Source organism: Pelophylax lessonae (genome assembly GCF_965119305.1).
Source record: "Pelophylax lessonae genome assembly, chromosome: 2".
NCBI classification, from domain to species: domain Eukaryota; kingdom Metazoa; phylum Chordata; class Amphibia; order Anura; family Ranidae; genus Pelophylax; species Pelophylax lessonae.
Window position 1 is genome coordinate 304263820 of NC_138769.1, and position 20650 is coordinate 304284469.

Here is a 20650-nt window from a genome sequence, read left to right on the forward strand (position 1 = left end):
ATAATGGCATTTATAATGTTACCTGGGAGGAACTGCAGAGGCAATAGGAGCTATATGTTTGTAGCTTGATATAATGAATAGTATTTTTGTAACATTAGGAAGGTATGCCTCTGTTATAAATGTATTGTTGTTCGCATCTCAATAAAATTGTTCTTGATAAAAAAAAAAAAAAAAAAAAAAGATAACCGTGTTTCAGAAAATTTATTGCTTTTAATTTTATTGTAGGATCACACTGACCCCTCTGTCTGTCAATCATGGCAACTGGAGGCAGAGAAGATACAACAGATAATGCAGATGGTAAGCCACCTATAAATCAAGAATTAAAGCAGAATACCTTATGTTTTATGAACACAAATGGTGGTGTTGCTTGAGGTTCTAATGGTGGAAACTTCCCATAATTTTGCTGAGATACAACAATGTTCATATCCCTTTATATGAAAATGTGAAACATTTTGTACTCTTACAGAAGAGCAAGTGAGTCAACAGACAGAAGAAGTATTCCTAAGTTATGCCTATCACATCACCCAACTTCGACACGAAGGAAACGAGGATTCCAGACCTCTTGAAAATGAAATTGAAGATGCAAGACTAACAAACAGGTAATGGTTTAGTAAATTATTGGGAAGAGCATAAGACCAAAATGTCTCAAAAGACGTTATTGTAATGCTAAGGATGGGGGAAAAAAGATGTATGAAATACGTTTATGTACAACGTATGAAGTTCTTGAAGAAGTGGTTGACTTTCACTGGCACAAAAGAAATTAAAGTATAACTAAAGGCAAAGGTTTTTATTTTAGTTTTGGATAGAGTAGAGGTAGATTAAAATGCTTGTCAGTTTTTTGTCCTGTTTACCATTTATCATTGAAAGTCAAAGAAAATCCCAAATTTTGGGTTGTCCCCTGTTTTGCTTGTTATCTAGCAAGGTTACTTTGTGGTATAATCAAGGAAGCTCAGACCTCTGCAGTGTATAAATGTGCTTTTACTTTACAAAACAAGCGGTACATACAAACTATTACAATATTAGGAACATAATACAAGACTGGCAGATAAAGATTAGGGAAATATAACAAAAATACTTAACTAAAGATGTTTCTCGCCATGGAGTCCCATTTGCTATTATGCACATGGCACAGGGAATCAGGATCAAAAACTTGCTTCATGGATGTTCTGGGTGAGACTGACTCTTCACAGCTTGGGCAGTGGTATTTAGAATATACCATCCCCCCAAGCCAACACCCTTTGTCCTGAGGAGAAAAAGGGCTTGCTTATCCATTGTTTGGACAGTGACTAATACTTTAAAGGGGGAAGGGTGGGCTTGGTCATACTGCATTCCTCAAGCTCTACATCAGAAAGGTATATATCTATACATACAGTGCCTTGCGAAAGTATTCGACTCCCTTGAACTTTGCAACCTTTTGTCACATTTCAGGCTTCAAACATAAAGATATAAAACTGTATTTTTTTGTAAAGAATCAACAACAAGTGGGACACAATATGAAAGTGAAGGAAATTTATTGGATATTTCAAACTTTGTTAAATAAAAAAACTGAAAAATTGGGCGTGCAAAATTATTCAGCCCCTTTACTTTCAGTGCAGCAAACTCTCCAGAAGTTCAGTGAGGATCTCTGAATGATCCAATGTTGACCTAAATGACTAATGATGATAAATAGAATCCACCTGTGTGTAATAAAGTCTCCGTATAAATGCACCTGCACTGTGATAGTCTCAGAGGTCCATTTAAAGCGCAGAGAGCATTATGAAGAACAAGGAACACACCAGGCAGGTCCGAGATACTGTTGTGGAGAAGTTTAAAGCCGGATTTGGATACAAAAAGATTTCCCAAGCTTTAAACATCCCAAGGAGCACTGTGCAAGCGATAATATTGAAATGGAAGGAGTATCAGACCACTGCAAATCTACGAAGACCTGGACGTCCCTCTAAACTTTCAGCTCATACAAGGAGAAGACTGATCAGAGATGCAGTCAAGAGGCCCATGATCACTCTGGATAAACTGCAGAGATCTACAGCTGAGGTGGGAGACTCTGTCCATAGGACAACAATTGGTAGTATACTGCACAAATCTGGCCTTTATAGAAGAGTGGCAAGAAGAAAGCCTTTTCTTAAAGATATCCATAAAAAGTGTTGTTTAAAGTTTGCCACAAGCCACCTGGGAGACACACCAAACATGTGGAAGAAGGTGCTCTGGTCAGATGAAACCAAAATCAAAACTTTTTGGCAACAATGCAAAACGTTATGTTTGGCGTAAAAGCAACACAGCTCATCACCCTGAACACACCATCCCCACTGTCAAACATGGTGGTGGCAGCATTATGGTTTGGGCCTGCTTTTCTTCAACAGGGACAGGGAAGATGGTTAAAATTGATGGGAAGATGGATGGAGCCAAATACAGGACTGGATGGAGTCAAATACAGGACCATTCTGGAAGAAAACCTGATGGAGTCTGCAAAAGTGACCTGAGACTGTGACGGAGATTTGTCTTCCAACAAGACAATGATCCAAAACATAAAGCAAAATCTACAATGGAATGTTTCACAAATAAACATATCCAAGTGTTAGAATGGCCAAGTCAAAGTCCAGACCTGAATCCAATCGAGAATCTGTGGAAAGAACTGAAAACTGCTGTTCACAAACGCTCTCCATCCAACCTCACTGAGCTCGAGCTGTTTTGCAAGGAGGAATGGGCAAAAATTTCAACAATGCAAAACGTTATGTTTGGCGTAAAAGCAACACAGCTCATCACCCTGAACACACCATCCCCACTGTCAAACATGGTGGTGGCAGCATTATGGTTTGGGCCTGCTTTTCTTCAACAGGGACAGGGAAGATGGTTAAAATTGATGGGAAGATGGATGGAGCCAAATACAGGACTGGATGGAGTCAAATACAGGACCATTCTGGAAGAAAACCTGATGGAGTCTGCAAAAGTGACCTGAGACTGTGACGGAGATTTGTCTTCCAACAAGACAATGATCCAAAACATAAAGCAAAATCTACAATGGAATGTTTCACAAATAAACATATCCAAGTGTTAGAATGGCCAAGTCAAAGTCCAGACCTGAATCCAATCGAGAATCTGTGGAAAGAACTGAAAACTGCTGTTCACAAACGCTCTCCATCCAACCTCACTGAGCTCGAGCTGTTTTGCAAGGAGGAATGGGCAAAAATTTCAGTCTCTCGATGTGCAAAACTGATAGAGAAATACCCTAAGCGACTTACAGCTGTAATCGCAGCAAAAGATGGCGCTACAAAGTATTAACTTAGGGGGGCTGAATAATTTTGCACGCCCAATTTTTCAGTTTTTTTATTTGTTAAAAAAGTTTGAAATATCCAATAAATTTCGTTCCACTTCATGATTGTGTCCCACTTGTTGTTGATTCTTTACAAAAAATGACAGTTTTATATCTTTATGTTTGGAGCCTGAAATGTGGCAAAAGGTCGCAAAGTTCAAGGGGGCCAAATACTTTTGCAAGGCACTGTATGACCTTATATGGCTTCTTGAATGCAGTGAGCCACTTTATTAATGAGGAAATATGTAATATGCAATTTCCACAACATCCCCACAAAAATAATAGAGGGGAAATTTTCCAGTGGGGGCAATTAATCTGGTGACCTGGGGGTTCCCAAAGAATACCTTTTTAAAAGAAGGGCTCCAGGCTCCCCCAATAAATATTTAAAGTCAGCAGCTACAAATACTGTAGCTGCTGATTTTTAATATTAAGTGTCTTGTAACTTTTTTAATATTACCTGTCCAGGCATCCAGCGGTGTTCTCACTGGGGCCGATTCTTTAATTAGATATCGGATGCTGGCATTGCCATCTTGACCAAACGAAACTCACAGTTCACAGCCAGTTTCCTACTGCGCGTGCGCGAAGCATGCTGTGCTTTGTGAATGGGCCACAATCTTCTGGGACCTGCGAAGTGTCCCAGAAGGTTGCGGGGGGGGGGGGGCATACTTCTTGCTCAGTTCACTGCGGCGAACTGAGACAGAAGTGGGAGCAGGTATCTGTCAAAATCAGGTACCCGCCCCCCCCCCCCCCCCCCAAAAAAAAAGATGCCAAATGTGGCAGCGGAGCGGGGAGGAGACAGACAAACCGAGCTTCCCCGTTTGGGTGGAACTCCGTTCAATTTGCAGGGGTTTCCTCTTACTTTTCCTGTTTGGCTATAGGACAGGAAATGAAGGGAAATCTCTGCAATGGGACACAGATGCCGAACAGAAATCTGACTGGTTATAATCCTCCTATACTCTATCCAAAATGGAAAAAAAAAGTTTTGCCTATAGTTCTACTTTTGTGGGTTTTCTTTTACAAGAATTGAGTTTTTGCACAATACAAAAAAAAAGATTCAACATATGCAAACAATGTATTGTCAGCATAAACAATCTTGAAGTGAAGGATGAAAACAAATATTAGTCCCAAAAACAACAGCAGTACATTTACATAGATTTTAGTGAGGGAACAGTAGTTAAGTTGATCAGAGAAGGATAATCACACTTAGATGGGATTAGATGTGAATAAGACTGCAGCGAATGGTATATGCTAAAGAAACTGAGCACTGATGTCTTCTGCTAGGTAGAGGGTTGAGCGCACCTGCTCCAAGATCTTTTTCCTTCCATTCAACCTAGAGGAATCTTTGAGTGGATTATCTATTATAGTTTCACTGCCTGTCTACAGTGACTTGGTTATCTTTGGCCACCATAGCTCTAATTAGCACCAGCTGCTGGGGTTTGCCTCTCTTGCCTTACTTGTGACCTATTTGTTCTCCACTGTGGAAGTGCAACATGTCTTTTTAAAAATACAGTCTCGCTCTGCAATGGATGACCTCAGCCCATCATTTCCTACAGTTTTTTGGGGCATTTATCTCTGGCATCCCAGGAAGGAATTGAGGTCTGTAATCTAGAAACTGGTTCACATATTATACAATCACCCTCATTAAAAGCTTCTTCAGCTCTGTCAGGTGAGGAAGAGGCCTCTTCTGTGTTCACAAGGGCCGCTGTGTCCACTTTATTTGGGCAATCTGCTTGCAAGGGCATTGACCTTTCCGGGCCCCCAACTCAAACAACGTCCAAGACTGCTTTTACCATTCCTGATTTAAGCTGTGTAAACATGTATCGAAGTATGTCCGATTCCCCAGGGACCAGCTAAATTTCGATCTGTGTTTAGCCCCTATATAATAAACAGAAGTCGATCATTGGATCGAGTTTTCAAAGACAGTTGGATTTTGATGGAATTACATTGCACCCTTTGTTGGAGGGGATTTTCATTTGTAAAACTATATTTGTTTGTATTAAGTCCTTTTAAAGAAGACCCTGACATTGCTAGAGAGGGCCCTAGTTTAATTGAAATGATGGTACACAGTAATTTGCAGCAAATGTCTGGAGTCTTGCCTGTCAACTGTGATCTAAGCTTGCTTCTTGCCTGAGGCTCATCTTCATTTACATGTGTAGGGCACTTTGGCTTTGTGCCTGGGACACCGATGATGTAACATTTGACTTTATGTCGTTTGGACCTGCTTTTGACACTCTTTGTAGCAACACCTCTGGTGGTTGGAGTGCACTTCTGCCTAAACCCTTAAAGGTATACTGCTTCATCTACTATAACAGAATAAGCTAGTAGGCAGTCCAAGCCTTCCTGCCACTCAAACCATAGGGCTCAAAAATACAGGTCCTCTAACTCCTCTGCTCATCCTTCTGCATGAAGATACACCACCTTCTTAAAGTGGGGAGATTTTTGTTCATTCAGCTCGGTCCCGGGGTGGTGTACCTCCCCCCACGCTTAGGTATTCAAGTCATCCCTGATGGCTTTCAGGCTAATACATTAAAATTGACTGTTTCTCAGCTGTCCTTCATCAGTCTTCAGTCTTTGGCAAGAAGTATCCATTGCAGGATGGTTCCTAATCTCCCTGGACAGGCACCAAGTGAATCAAGCTAGGATCATACTTCAAGTACTGCTTGTAGAAGATGGTATCCTGGAGTATCTGACCAACTGACCTGCAGCCAAATGAGGAAATTTTATTTTTTCTTCCTTCCTCCAGTCATGTGACCACTTCCCATAAGGAGTCTTGAGATGCCTACCCCCTCATTACTCAGCGGAGGCAGGGTTTTGGGCATGTTCACTGATTCTTAGAATCCTGTGTTGCTGAACTATTAGACAGGTGTGCAGTGTTATTTTTGGGTACACTCTAGATGTTGTTGTTTTTAAGATGCTCGGTTTATCTTTCAGGTAGGATGCTTTTTGTACCAGTTAGGTTATGAGGTATGCTTGGCTCTGCTTATTATCTCTCTTTTAAGGATTCCACTTACCTGATATACATTTCTGTCAGGAAAACCAATTTCTTGCCCATTTTCAGAGAACTGCACATGCCCCAAGAATGATCCACAGAACTGTGCACAGAATCTGGACCTATGTGCATCTACACAATCATGCACATTTGAATTGAAATTGGTGCCCATTGGCCTATTTAAAGCACTGCAGGACACAAGATCATTGCTGAGCGGTCATCAGTTCCCGTGACTCATGATCAAGGATCAGAACATTCAGGGGTATGTGAGATGATTACAGCCACACACACCTACACAGGTTGAACTGGATGGACTATTGTCTTTATTCAACCTCGCCTACTATGTAACTATGATCAGACCCTGTTTGTTTCCGTTCTACACCCAGTTTTGACTTTTGACTACACCTGATCTTGATCGCTCCGCCACCTGACCTCTGGCTTGCTTCTTGAATACACACCTTGCTTATTCCTTCGGCTCATCTTCTGTCTGTGTGATACTGACCTCGGCATGGCTCCTGTTTACACTGTCATCTTCTGACTATGTGTCAGTACTGCTCACCTGTTGCCATCTTCTGCCTATCTGACCACGTTCCCGCCTCCTGTTTCTGCTAGCCCTGTGACGACATTCGGCACACATGTCAGTTCCTCAGCTTCTACTTCATCACAAGGTTCCGTTTCGCCCATGCCACATTGTTTCCTGTCCTACCCTGTCATCAATCTCAGGGGACAAACAGGACAGGAGGTGTAAGGGAGAGCCTTTTCCTGAGTTTGGCCCAGACCAGGCAGTTATGAATGAACACTGTGAGTGTGTTCATGTAAAAAAGGAAGGTGGCGGAAAATGACATATTTACTACACCCTTCCCCTGCAGAGGGGAGAGGAGGTAAGCCAGCAACACTTTGGGGTGGGGGGCCAACATGGGGGGAAGCCCAGGCAGTAGGGGTGATCGGCACCGCACATAGTGATTAGGGTATGCTCAGGCAATACCCCCTGTGCACACCTATGCTTTCAACTGTTGTAGTTCTTCTTTGAGTTCCTCCAATTTTTTCATATACCCCTCCAACACCATGGAAGCATTTCCATTCTGTCTTTCAGACAGGAGGCACATTGACAAAAGGCCTTGATTCCCTTTTAAAAGGTCTGAGGAGAGTTGTTGTGAGTCTGTGGACAATTCCTTCCTGGAAATGAAGTAAAGATACAGTATCTCATAAAAGTGAGTACACCCCTCACATTTTTGTAAATATTGTATTGTATCTTTTCATGTGACAACACTGAAGAAATTACATTTTGCTACAATGTAAGGCAGTGAGTGTAAAGCTTGTATAACAGTGTCAATTTGCTGTCCCCTCAAAATAACTCAACACAAAGCCATTAATGTCTAAACTGCTGGCAACAAAAGTGAGTACACCCCTAAGTGAAAATGACCAAATTGGGCCCAATTAGCCATTCTCCCTCCCCGGTGTCATGCAACTCATTAGTGTTACAAGGTCTCAAGTGTAAACGGGGAGCAGGCATGTTACATTTGGTGGTATCGCTCTTACTCTCTTATACTGGCCACTGGAAGTTCAACATGGCACCTCATGGCAAAGAACTCTCTGCGGATCTGAAAAAAAGAATTGTTGCTCTACATAAAGATGGCCTAGGCTATAAGAAGATTGCCAATACCCTGAAACTGAGCTGCAGCATGGTGGCTAAGACCATACAGTGGTTTAACAGGACAGGTTTCACTAGAACAGGCCTCTCAATGGTCGGCCAGAGCAGTTGAGTGCACATGCTCAGCGTCATATCCATAAGTTGTCTTTGGGAAATAGACATATGAGTGCTGCCTGCATTGCTGCAGAGGTTGAAGGGGTGGGCGGTCAGCCTGTCAGTGCTCAGACCATACACCACACACTGCATCAAATTGGTCTGCATGGCTGTCGTCCCAGAAGGAAGCCTCTTCTAAAGATGATGCACAAAAAAGCCTGCAAACAGTTTGCTGAAGACAAGCAGATTAAAGACATGGATTACTGGAACCATGTCCTTTGGTCTGATGAGACCAAGATAAAACCTATTTGGTGTCAAGCCTGTGTGGCGGCAACCAGGTGAGGAGTACAAAGACAAGTGTGTCTTGCCTATATTCAAGCATAGGGGTGGGAGTTTAATGGTCTGGGGCTGCATGGGTGCTGCCGGCATTAGGAAGCTACAATTCATTGAGGGAACCATGGATGCCAACAAGTACTGTGACATACTGAAGCAGAGCATGATCCCCTCCCTTCGGAGACTGGGTCATAGGGCAGTATTCCAACATGATTACGACCCCAAACACACCTCCAAGATGACTACTGCCTTGCTAAAGAAGCTGAGGGTAAAGGTGATGGACTGACCAAGCATGTCTCCAGACCTAAACCCTATTAAGCATCTGTGGGGCATCCTCAAACGACTTGTGGAGGAGCGCAAGGTCTCTAACGTCCACCAGCTCCGTGATGTCATCATGGAGGAGTGGAAGAGGACTCTATTGGCCACCTGTGAAGCTCTGGTGAACTCCATTCCCAAGAGGGTTAAAGCAGTGCTGGAAAATAATGGTGGCCACACAAAATATTGACACTTTGGGCCCAATTTGGACATTTTCACTTAGGGGTGTACTCACTTTTGTTGCCAGCGGTTTAGGCATTAATAGCTGTGTGTTGAGTTTTTTTGAGGGGACAGCAAATTTACACTGTTATACAAGCTGTGCACTCACTACTTTACATTGTAGCAAAGTGTCATTTCTTTAGTTTTGTCACATGAAAAGATATAATAAAATATTTACAAAAATGTGAGGGGTGTACTCTTTTGCGAGATATAGTATGTATCAAAATGTACTTTGGTACATTCAGAGCTTTGTCACTACAGTGGATCGCCATGGAGAACTTCAAAAGAGAAGTATGAGATTTAGGGTTTTTCCCCATTTATACTTACCTACGTGGATGCAGCTAGAGTTAGTGGTTGTAAAGTCAAAAAAAGATTACTGCCAGCCCCTGTGTACTACTAAGCTATACTACACTGTGTACATCTTTGTCTAAAATTGTGCCTGTAAATACCTTATTTCAGTTAGTTTCTGGCCAGTCACCTAACCTCCGGCTGCTCTCCTCCCCCCCCCCCCCCATCTAAGCTGGAGGGACAGAGTTCCCCCTCACGTCAGCATGGAGGTCACGTGACTGCTGTGCTGTCCGCTTAGATCAGGGAAGTTGAGCAGCCGGAGGTCATGTGACTGTCCAGAAACAAACTGAAATAAGAACAGAGGGGCTGGCAGTAATCTTTATTTAATTATACTGACAGCTACTAATCACAGCATGAGGGGAGAGGAGGGGCGAGGAAGAGATTGGCTCACACACAGGAGCTGACAGGCAGGGAGAGAGGAGAGAAGTAGGATGACAAAGACACGTAAGCTGACCACGGTATCATGGATCAGCAGCCATGATTACCATGGTCAGCACACTAAGGGGGACACAGGAACATCCAGGATCAACCAGGTTTTTTACAGCATGGAAAGGGACAGATTAGACAGCACAAGCATGAATGCTGTTTAACATGCTATAAGGAAACAGGATCACCTTTTTTTTTTTTTTTTTTTCTTAGGGTTACAACCTCTTTAATAACTTAGGTCCCTTTGCGCTAATATTACTTTGAATATTCATGTTCAATCACAAAGTATACATAAACAAATCCAAGAACGCTAATCATAATGATTTGCAACTCAGAACTGTCCTTTCACATTTCATACTGCTCAGCATCCCTGGAGATGAGTAGCACCAACACCAGTACTGGATGTGCACTCTTTCGCTTGTACACTCAGCGAGACATGCAGTATGGTCAAAAATTCCTGGCCCCATGCCATGTTATGCGCATGTGCTCAAACTGGTTCTTTTGCGAGGTGAAAGACTTAATAATTAAAATATGGTTACAACGTTACTTAAAGGGTCCAATCGCTGACTGAGGTATGATCCAGACTTTTTTTACAACCCTGGGAGCAAAGAAATTCGGTAATTTCTCTGTATTTTCCATTCTCTTTATTTTTATATGGTTTTGCTTGTATTTTTACCTTTTTGGTACCTTTATGAAGGTTTTATATATGCAATATCTGCTACATGGAAATAAAATATAGAATTAATAAGCTAAATTTAGATTTAATGTTTTAAAGTACAACTAATCCAAAAGCAACAATGACACTGTTGTATATTTGCTCTAATGCTGATAGAGTTAAAAGATTAGCTGAGCCAAATACTAAGTGTTAAGAGTGTGGTTATTTTCATCCGCTTGTGATTTGCCAGTTTGTGTGTGTGTGTATATTTTCTTGTTGGTTTGTGTGCCTAGACAAAAGGATCTTGTTTTCTCACGTTAGTGGCCAATATACTGATAAATGCCAGAGTCCAAATATTCGAAAAAAAAAATAAAATTAAAAAAATGCAGGTCACTCTCCAGGAGGGAAATGCAACAGGATCCTCAAAAACAGGGTCAGGACAGGTGAAACGGCTCAACTGAGGTTTTTGTTTTGCATATTAAATCACATGCAGGACTCTTGTGTCTCCCACCAAAAGTCTCTGCCCTGTGCTACTGCTAAGTATATTAGAAGGCCAAAATATATGTTCTTCAGATAAATTTATTATGATATATACTGTAATCCATACAAATAAGTATGACGTCTGGGTGCAAGAAAGTGATGCCAATATTTGTGTGAGGGGTCAAGGTTTACACTTCTTAGTGCAGAGCATGTAAAATGGTAACGTAACTCCTCTCCTCTCCTCCCTGCAGCATATACTTTTCTTTCCTTTGCTCACACTTTGCAATAGTCAAAGTGGCACTGCTGGTGACCCTTGATTGGCCCAGTGATGTCACTTTTATGGTTTGGCAAGGGAGCCGATATTCATTTGTAGGCCTTGACAAGTCAGTTTGGGGGCTTTTGTGGTACCATTGGCCAAATTCAGCAATGCGAGGAAAAATGAGTATATGCCATTAGTGAAGACTTAAAGTGGAACTTTTGCATAAAAAATATACCCAGTAGGCATGTTTTTATTTCAGAAGAGATTCTGTATATCTCCTTTTCGATAAAATCTTACCTTCTTGCTAGCAAGCCTCCAAAGATTGTATACAAAGCTGCACATGCATGGTTCAGTGTACAATCTTAGCTTGCATTGATACTGGGGTGAGACAACTTCCTTGCGCATGCACAGAGCTTGCATCACCTCAGGCTGGCCAACTATTTTGGCTGAGAATGATGAACCTGGAAGAAGAGTAGATGAAGATTTCAGTGGTGGCAAGGGAGGTCTTGGATGTCGTATCCCTGGAGGAGCTGTAAGTACAGAAGAGCCGTAATTCCACTTTAAGTCACCCTTTTATTTTTGAAGAATTGAAGGAAATCTTGAGTCTCAAATAAAAGAAAGTGTTGAATAATTTAGCCTGCATTATTGATTTTGGATATAAATGACTTTAGAGGATAACTTGGAAGGGCAAATGCATTTCCAAATAAAGGGTGTCTAAAATTGGTAAGTCCATTAATGTCAAAGGCAAAATATAAGTTTGTTATGGTGCCCTGGTCTGTTACATAATGCAAAAGGTCAGGGGGCTTTTGGCTACACAGCAATGAATATCATTTTAATTTGGAGAATTACTAACTGGAGAAAAATCTGTACAAAATAATGTTAAGATTGGCTTCTTCAAATTTTCCATAAAATAAAGAGGAAACCTAAATTGGTTGCTATTGGTAGCAACTCCAGTGTTCTCCATTTTCTTTTCAGCAGTTTTAACCAGTCGGCTCCAAAAAACTTCAGGGATATAGAGTTTAGAAGGCTCTAAACTGCCTTTCCTAAAGAAAAAAAACATGCTTGTATATTTTACCCTTTGGTCTGATTACTCCAGCTATTTTTTCCTACATAGTAAAATTTAGGAAAGTAAAAAAAAACTTGAACACAAATATAACCATTCTGTCTTTCCACAGCAATTTAGACAAAGTGGGACATCAGCTAGCATTGATTGGTGATGACTTTAATAAACGCTATAAGGAACAATTTGATGAAATTTTGAAGAACCTGAATCCTAGCTTGGACAACGCTTATGACTATTTCCGAAAGATTGCTTCCAGGTACTTCCAAAAAAGAAATGTTTGAATATATTGTGAGCCTTGTATGACTGGATAAGAAAGTTTTGGATATATCGCTTATATGTACCTGGTTAACATAGCTGGTATAGTCAAGTGATTTGCAGGAATGTGACATTACATTGTTGGACATTTTATTAAAACAATGGCAGGCAACATAACCAGCTACAACTGCAGCTGTATTCTAACCTGTTTATAAAACCGTTACTTTTTCTTTTAACCACTTGCTTATTGCCTAACTGGGAAAACATGTCATTATTTGACATTAAATACCAGGGTTATGGCAGCAGCTAGATAAAAGTGGTCCCTGCAACAGATTCACTGCGGGGTCACTTTTAGAAGCGGCGGGAGAGGTGCACCCCCCCACCGCTTCCCAGTTGTTCCGAGGCTTACATTACTGATCGCTGAGCCTGGAAACAAGTCTCTTGCCATAGAGATAAATGATAGCAAGATGGCCACCACTCCTCTCTTTGCCCTTGGAGGACCAGAGGAACGTTATGACGTCACTTCTTGTTCTCGGTCATTGTAAACATGTTTTGTTTTTTGTTTTGTTTTTTCTTCAAGCAAACGATATACCATTTTTTTTTATTTTTTTTTTTTACTTTTGCTTTTAAGGGTAGAGACCCCAAATCTCTCCAAAAAGAGGACCTGTCGTGCTTTATTGTTATTGCAAGGGATGTTTACATTCCTTTCAATAGTAATAAAAGGGATCAATAAAAAAACCTAATAAAATACCAAAAAAAAAAAAGGTTTTCAAGCGCCCCCCTCCCTGTGTGCTTGCGCGCAGTAGTGAATACATACATAAGTCACGATCGCATATGAAAACGGTGTTTGCACCACACGTGAGGTATTGCTCAGACGTTCGTGTTGAGAGCAAGAATTCTAGCACCAGACCTCCTCTGTAACTCTAAACTGGTAACCTGTAACGTGTATTTAAACATCACAATAATGGAGCAATCACTCCATTATTAACTGCTTGCCGACCGCCGCAAGTAGATTTACTGCGGCGGTCAGCCCCTGCCAGGCAGAGTGACGTTAATTAACGTCACTAGCCTGGGAGGGTCTGGGGAGCGAGCGCGCGCCCGCGGAGGCGCGCTCACGCACCCCCCCCCCCCCGCGCGTGTGACCAGCGGACCCGATGTCCGCCGGCCACTCGGCGATCGTCGGGGGAAGAGGGAGAATGTCAGGCAGCTTGTGTAAACAAGCTGCCTGTCATTCTCCTCGCTGTAAAGACACTGATTACACGGATCTAGTATGTAGATCCGTTGATCAGTGTCCTTACAGCTAGAGCCACAGCCAATCACAGTAAGAATCACGCCCCTAGGGACACACACAGCCCCTCCCTCCCAAATAAAGTTAACCCCTTCACTGCCAGTGTATTTTTACAGTAACAGTGCATATGTATAGCACTGATTACTGTAGAAATGTCACTGGTAACCCCAAAAGTGTCAAAAATGTCAGTCAAGGGTCCGATCTGTCCGCCGCAATGTCGCAGTACCGCAAAAAAAATCGCAGATCGCCGCCATTACGCGTTAAAAAAAAAACAACAAAAATGACAAAAATCTTTCCCTTTGTTAGTAAATGCTATAACTTTTGCGCAAACCAATCAAAATACGCTTTTTGCGATTTTTTTTTTTTTACCAAACATAGGTAGGATAAAACAAATTGGCCAAAAATGTTAAAAAATTTTGATTTTTACATTTTTTTTTTGGGGAATTTCATATAAAAAAATGTGAAAAATATTGCTATTTTTGCAAAATTGTCGCTCTTTTTTTGTTTATAGCGCGTGATCAAAAAATCGCACAGGTGATCAAATACCACCAAAAGAAAGCTCTGTTTGTGGGAAAAAAAGGACGTCAAATTAGTTTAGGTACAGCGTCGCACGACCGCGCAATTGTCCGTTAAAGTCACGCAGTGCCGAATCGCAAAATACCCCCTGGTCTTTTAGCAGGAAAATCCTCCGGGGCTTAAGTGGTTAAAAGGACTGGCAGGTGTGTGAAAACAGTGTTTCTTATTAATAGAATGGATAGAGTGAATGGAGTGAAAGTAAGAAAGGGAAAAAATGGAATTAAAAAAAAAGAGAAAAATGGAAGGGTAAATTAAGAAAAATAGGATGAAGATGAAAAGGAAGGGAAAGAGGGAAAAGGGGAGAAAAAAAAGAAAATTAAATCAAATAAAAATAAATATGAATATAAAGATAGAACAAAAAACGAGTATAAAAAATTGTAAGAAATATGTGTGTGACGAAGAATGAAGATGTACTGTTAATAATGAGAAAATTAAATAAAAAGATGAAAATAAAGTGAAGTAATCTGGTCTAACATCACTTTATCTTTTTATTTTATTTTTATCTTTGTATTTCACTTTCTCATTCTTGACAGTCCATCTTCATTCTTCATCACACATATATTTCTTATGTTTTTTTTTTTATACTCCTTTTATATTTTCATGTTCAATTTTTATATTAATTTTTGTTATTTTTTTATTTAACTTTTTTTTTTCCTCCTGCTTTCCTCCCCCCCCCCCCCCTTCCTTTTCCTTTCCTTTTCCTTTCCTCTCCTCTTCATCCTTTTTTTTTTTTTTCTTCATTTCCTCTACCATTTTCTCTTTTCCATTAAATTTTTTCCTTTTTTTTTCCACTCTATTCACTCTGTCTAATAATAAGAACCAGTGTTTGCACACAGACCTGCCAGTCCTTTTCATAATTGAGTGATTGCCAATGATGTTTAAATACTTCCTACACGCATTGGGATCTCCATCTCCATTATTAAGCTCTGGGGGCAGTGAGTGAAACACACTGGGACGTGGCCTGGTTGGAGTCCAGGCTGAGGTTGTCACTGTCATCATGATTGCAGGACTGCATGGATGTGCGGCATTGGGGATTACCTCTTTGTTCTCTCTTAATATTGTACAGTGGTGTCAGCTCTATCCAGTTTTCTTTCACCAAACTACTCAACCTGTCCCACTGTCTTCAGGTACAGTGGGTACGGAAAGTATTCAGACCCCCTTAAATTTTTCACTCTTTGTTATATTGCAGCCATTTGCTAAAATCATTTAGGTTCATTCTTCTTCCTCATGAATGTACACACAGCACCCCATACTGACAGAAAAACACAGAATTGTTGACATTGTTGCAGATTTATTAAAAAAGAAAAACTGAAATATCACATGGTCCTAAGTATTCAGAGCCTTTGCTCAGTATTTAGTAGAAGCCCCCTTTTGATCTAATACAGCCAGGAGTCTTTTTTTGGAAAGATGCAACAAGTCTTTCACACCTGGATTTGGGGATCCTCTGCCATTCCTCCTTGCAGATCCTCTCCAGTTCTGTCAGGTTGGATGGTAAACGTTGGTGGACAGCCATTTTTAGGTCTCTCCAGAGATGCTCAATTGGGTTTAAGTCAGGGCTCTGGCTGGGCCATTCAAGAACAGTCACAGGGCTGTTGTGAAGCCACTCCTTCGTTATTTTAGCTGTGTGCTTAGGGTCATTGTCTTGTTGGAAGGTAAACCTTCGGCCCAGTCTGAGGTCCAGAGCACTCTGGAGAAGGTTTTTGTCCAGGATATCCCTGTACTTGGCCGCATTCATCTTTTCCTCGATTGCAACCAGTCGTCCTGTCCCTGCAGCTGAAAAACACCCCCACAGCATGATGCTGCCACCACCATGCTTCACTGTTGGGACTGTATTGGACAGGTGATGAGCAGTGCCTGGTTTTCTCCACACATACCGCTTAGAATTAAGGCCAAAAAGTTCTATTTTGGTCTCATCAGACCAGAGAATCTTATTTCTCACCATCTTGGAGTCCTTCAGGTGTTTTTTTAGCAAACTCCATGCGGGCTTTCATGTGTCTTACACTGAGGAGAGGTTTTATTTATTTCTTTTTTCTTTTTTTTTTTTTTTTTAATGGTAGCATAGTGGCATTTATTAGTCTTAATGAAGGTTTTTAACTTGCCTGAAGAAAGTCCATTCCATTGACCTTATGAAAAAAAAAAAAAGAAAACCAACGGATTCCCCACGCAAGCGAGGTAGATGGGGAGCGGCTACAGATGAATAGAAATTCAGCTGGTTCCTCCTGAACCAGCCAAATTTCACTCCATCTATGGCCAGCTTAAGTTACTCCTCCCAGACTTTGGTATATTAGGCTTTCTGTATTTGACAAACAGGACCCCATAGTGAGTATGTATGGAAATGCCTCTCCTGCATTATGCACAGGTAGGCAAAGGGGTCCCCAACAAAAGTCAGTGGTTGAATTGGGTGTACTGCAGATGTCTGGATGAAAAGCACTGAGCAGTAGTGTTCCCTGAATACATTAACAGCCCATTCAGACTGGCGCGACACGACTTTGTGGGGCGACCTGTGAAGTCACGGTGCACAGCGTGCACCTCGACTTCGGCGCGTCTTGCACGGACTTCATATAATTGAAGTCAATGCAAGTCGCCTCTAGGTCACCCCAAAGTAGTACAGGACCCTTTTTCTAAGTCGGCGCGACTTGTGTCGCTCCTATTATAACGGGTCCTGTACTACTCAATGGCAAGCGTCCGACCGCGACTTGGTCGCCTCACAAGTCGCGCTAGTGTGAATGGACTCTTAAGGGCTTTATTTTAATTGTTTGCTTGCTTACACTTTTCCAGCTTTTTATGGAAAAGAAATAAAAGTGCCTCCTAAAATAAACATATAGCATTATAGGTATCCTCGTCCGGCCTGAATATGAGATGACATCACAGCAGGAACATGAGCTGTGATTTTCTCTTCTCCTAACTAATGAAATTATGAGCGCCTAGTAATACAGTATTTCACAAAATGAGTACACCCTTCACATTTTTGTAAATATTTTATTATATCTTTTCATGTGACAACACTTTGCTACAATGTAAAGTAGTGAGTGTACAGCTTTTATAACAATGTAAATTTGCAGTCCCCTCAAAATAATTAAATATACAGCCAATAATGTCTAAACCGCTGGCAACAAAAGTGAGTACACCCTTAAATGAAAATGACCAAATTGGGCCCAATTAGCCATTTTCTCTAATGTGATTCATTAGTGTTACAAGGTCCAAGGTGTGGATGGGGAGCAGGTGTGTTAAATGTTTAGTGTTATCGCTCTCACTCTCTCATACCGGTCACAAGAAGTTCAACATGGCACCTCATGGCAAAGAACTCTCTGAAGATCTTAAAAAAAAAAGAATTGTTGCTCTACATAAAGATAGCCTAAGCTATAAAAAGATTGCTAAGACCCTGAAACTGAGCTGCAGCATGATGGCCAAGATCATACAGCTGTTTACGGGGACAGGTTCCACTCAGAACAGGCCATGGTCGACCAAAGAAGTTGAGTGCACGTGCTCAGCGTAATATCCAGAAGTTGTCTTTGAGAAATAGACGTATGAGTGCTGCCAGCATTGCTGCAGAGGTTGAAGGGTGTGGGGGGTCAGCCTGTCAGTGCTCAAACCATACGCCGCACACTGCATCAAATTGGTCCGCATAGCTGTCATCCCAGAAGAAAGCCTCTTTTAAAGATGATGCACTAAAAAGCCTGCAAACAGTTTGCTGAAGACAAGCAGACTAAGGACATGGATTACTGGAACCATGTCCTGTGGTCTGATGAGACCAAGATAAACGTATTGGTTCAGATGGATTCAAGCGTGTTTGGCGGTAACCAGGTGAGGAGTACAAAGACAAGTGTGTCTTGCCTACAGTCAAGCATGGTGGTGGGAGTGTCATGGTCTTGGGCTGCATGAGTGCTGCTGGCACTGGGGAGCTACAGTTCATTGAGGGAACCATGAATGCCAGCATGTACTGTGACATACTGAAGCAGAGCATGATCCCCTCCCTTCGGAGACTGGCCGCAGGGCATTATTCCAACATAGTAACCACCCCAAACACACCTCCAAGACAACTACTGCCTTGCTAAAGAAGCTGAGGGTAAAGGTGATGGACTGGCCAAGCATGTCTCAAGACCTAAACCCTATTAAGCATCTGTGGGTCATCCTAAAAAGGAAGGTGGAGGAGCGCAAGGTCTCTAACATCCACCAGATCCCTGATGTCATCATGGGAGAGTGGAAGAGGAATCTAATGGCAACCTGTGAAGCTCTGGTGAACTCCGTGTCCAAGGCAGTGCTGAAAAATAATGGTGGCCACACAAAATATTGACACGTTGGGCCCAATTTGGACATATTCACTTACGGGTGTATTCACTTTTGTTGTCAGTGGTTTAGACAATTAATGGCTATGTGTTGAGTTATTTTGAGGGGACAGCAAATTTACACTGTTATACAAGCTGTACACTCACTACTTTACATTGTAGCAAAGTGTCATTTCTTCAGTGTTGTCTCTTGAAAAGGTATAAAAATATTTACAAAAATGTGAGGGGTGTACTCACTTTTGTGAGATCCTGTATTTGTGTGTGGTGAGGACACCAGTGCCTACCATTGGGAGCCTCTGGAAGCCCCTGTGACAACATGAATAGCACATAGATTCCTCTTCTGCTCAGTGGGGGTGGCATTTTAAGCCTTTAGTCAGACTCCCAGCCCCAGGAGTGTGCCCTCTGTGCACTTTGTGAATATACAAAGGCTGTAAGCAATGGCACATTTTTCTTTGTTCTATTTCTACAAATAAGACCTATTCTGAAACAAATATGCAGCTCCTTCAGTTCTAACATTTACTGTTAATGTGTTGATCCAAGAATAAAAACAAAGAACACCTAGAACTATAGTTTCATATTGTGTAGCTGGCACCTCTTTTGCAAATGCTTTAGAAGCCAATTCAATTATTTCAATAACATATTTTCTATATTACAGTTTAGTCTGTTTCCTGAATTCCGAGGTCCCAGATAAATAAATTTTTAGAGAGTCAACCCCCGCTAATAATGTGCATGAGGTTTAAAATACAATAAGTCACTGTAAGTACCTTTTTTTAAAGCTGATCTCCAGGTCAAAATGGGAAAAAAAAGTTAAAAGCTAAGTTCACCTTTGTAATAAAATGTACCATGCAGTCAAGGGGACCTCAGTAGTTTTAAGTACACTGCAGCTTTCAGAATTGATTGTTCGATTAACTACCATACTTGTTGCTCATTGGCAACTTCCCCGCATAGCCTGGTCAGACACTTTGATTGTAAGGGAGCAGCCTTGTCCTATGTGGTGACAGGGCTAGACATACAGCCTTCCTAAAAGGGCCCCCACCCCCTTCATGCAAAACATTATTTTTGTCAGTACAAATCTACCCCCCCACAATTTCCCAAGCCCATTTCCAAAAACAGTACAAATCTCAACCAACATCCCCGATCATCTCTCAGTACATATCTTCTCCACAGCCCCTCGGTCAATGGGAGCCTTATGCTATCCACAATGCGGTGATGGCTGCGCTGCTTCTCCTTCACTGGTGCCGTTATGCTCGTCTCCCTCAGGATCCCTCAGGGGTCGCACACACATAGGGAAAGAGAACTACCATAGTGCCAATATTGTATGGTAAAAACTGCTTTATTAAAATTTCAGTATATCGCACTTACATTTGTTTGGTGCTTAGAGCGCACCACACTGGTACAGGCACTGCAGTAGTAAGCCCTGGTGTGCAGGCGAGAGTCTCCAACTGTATCCTGTTATCCGATTGTGTAGATGCTTTGTGTCTCACAGCCGCACACTGACTCCAACGTATGGCTCCTCCCCTACGCGTATCGACATGGGGCTCTGTGTGTCCTTATCAGGGGGATGTAATCAGTTGGGCTGTGGAGCCCCTCAGTACAAATCCCGCCTCCAGTACAGACATTCCCCAGTATAGACCCCTCCAACCCAACCCTTTAGTAAAGACCTCCAGTACAGATTTCCCCCCTATCAGGCTAACCCTGGTACAGACACCCCCTCTCTTTCTAAAATCTCAGTACAGACCCCCCTAGGACAGTGCCCCCTCCCAGCATAATGCCATAGTACAGACCCCCCCCCCTCATCCTCGGTACAGACACTCCCTAATTACAATCCACCCCTCCCAGCATAACCTCCCAGTACAGACCCCTTAGTACAAACACTGCCACCCCCCCCCCCCCCCAGTATAGACTCCTATAGTTCAGATCTCCTTACCGAATAGCGGCAGCTCTAAGTGAGGAAGTTCTTCCTTTTGGCGGTGTCATGCGACTGAAGCTGAAGAGGGGCCTTCTGTCTACTCTGAATCAATGTTGTCAGACAAGCAGAAGCAATACTGCAGTGATAATAATGCCAGTACCATAGTGCCATTTCTGCCTGTCTGGCAGCAACACAAAA

The 20650-nt window shown here is 42.0% G+C and overlaps 1 protein-coding gene across 1 annotated transcript in view; it reads left to right on the plus strand.

Annotated features, from left to right (window-relative positions):
* Positions 1–438: 438 nt before the first annotated feature.
* The window catches only part of BAK1 (BCL2 antagonist/killer 1), a gene marked incomplete at its 5' end in the record, with an annotated part of 45194 nt that continues 24982 nt past the window's right edge, over positions 439–20650 (plus strand). The window contains 2 exons of the mRNA XM_082248045.1: positions 439–599; positions 12251–12394. Of these exons, the coding sequence (XP_082104171.1) occupies positions 439–599; positions 12251–12394 (305 nt within the window). The remainder of the gene's footprint in view (positions 600–12250; positions 12395–20650) is intronic.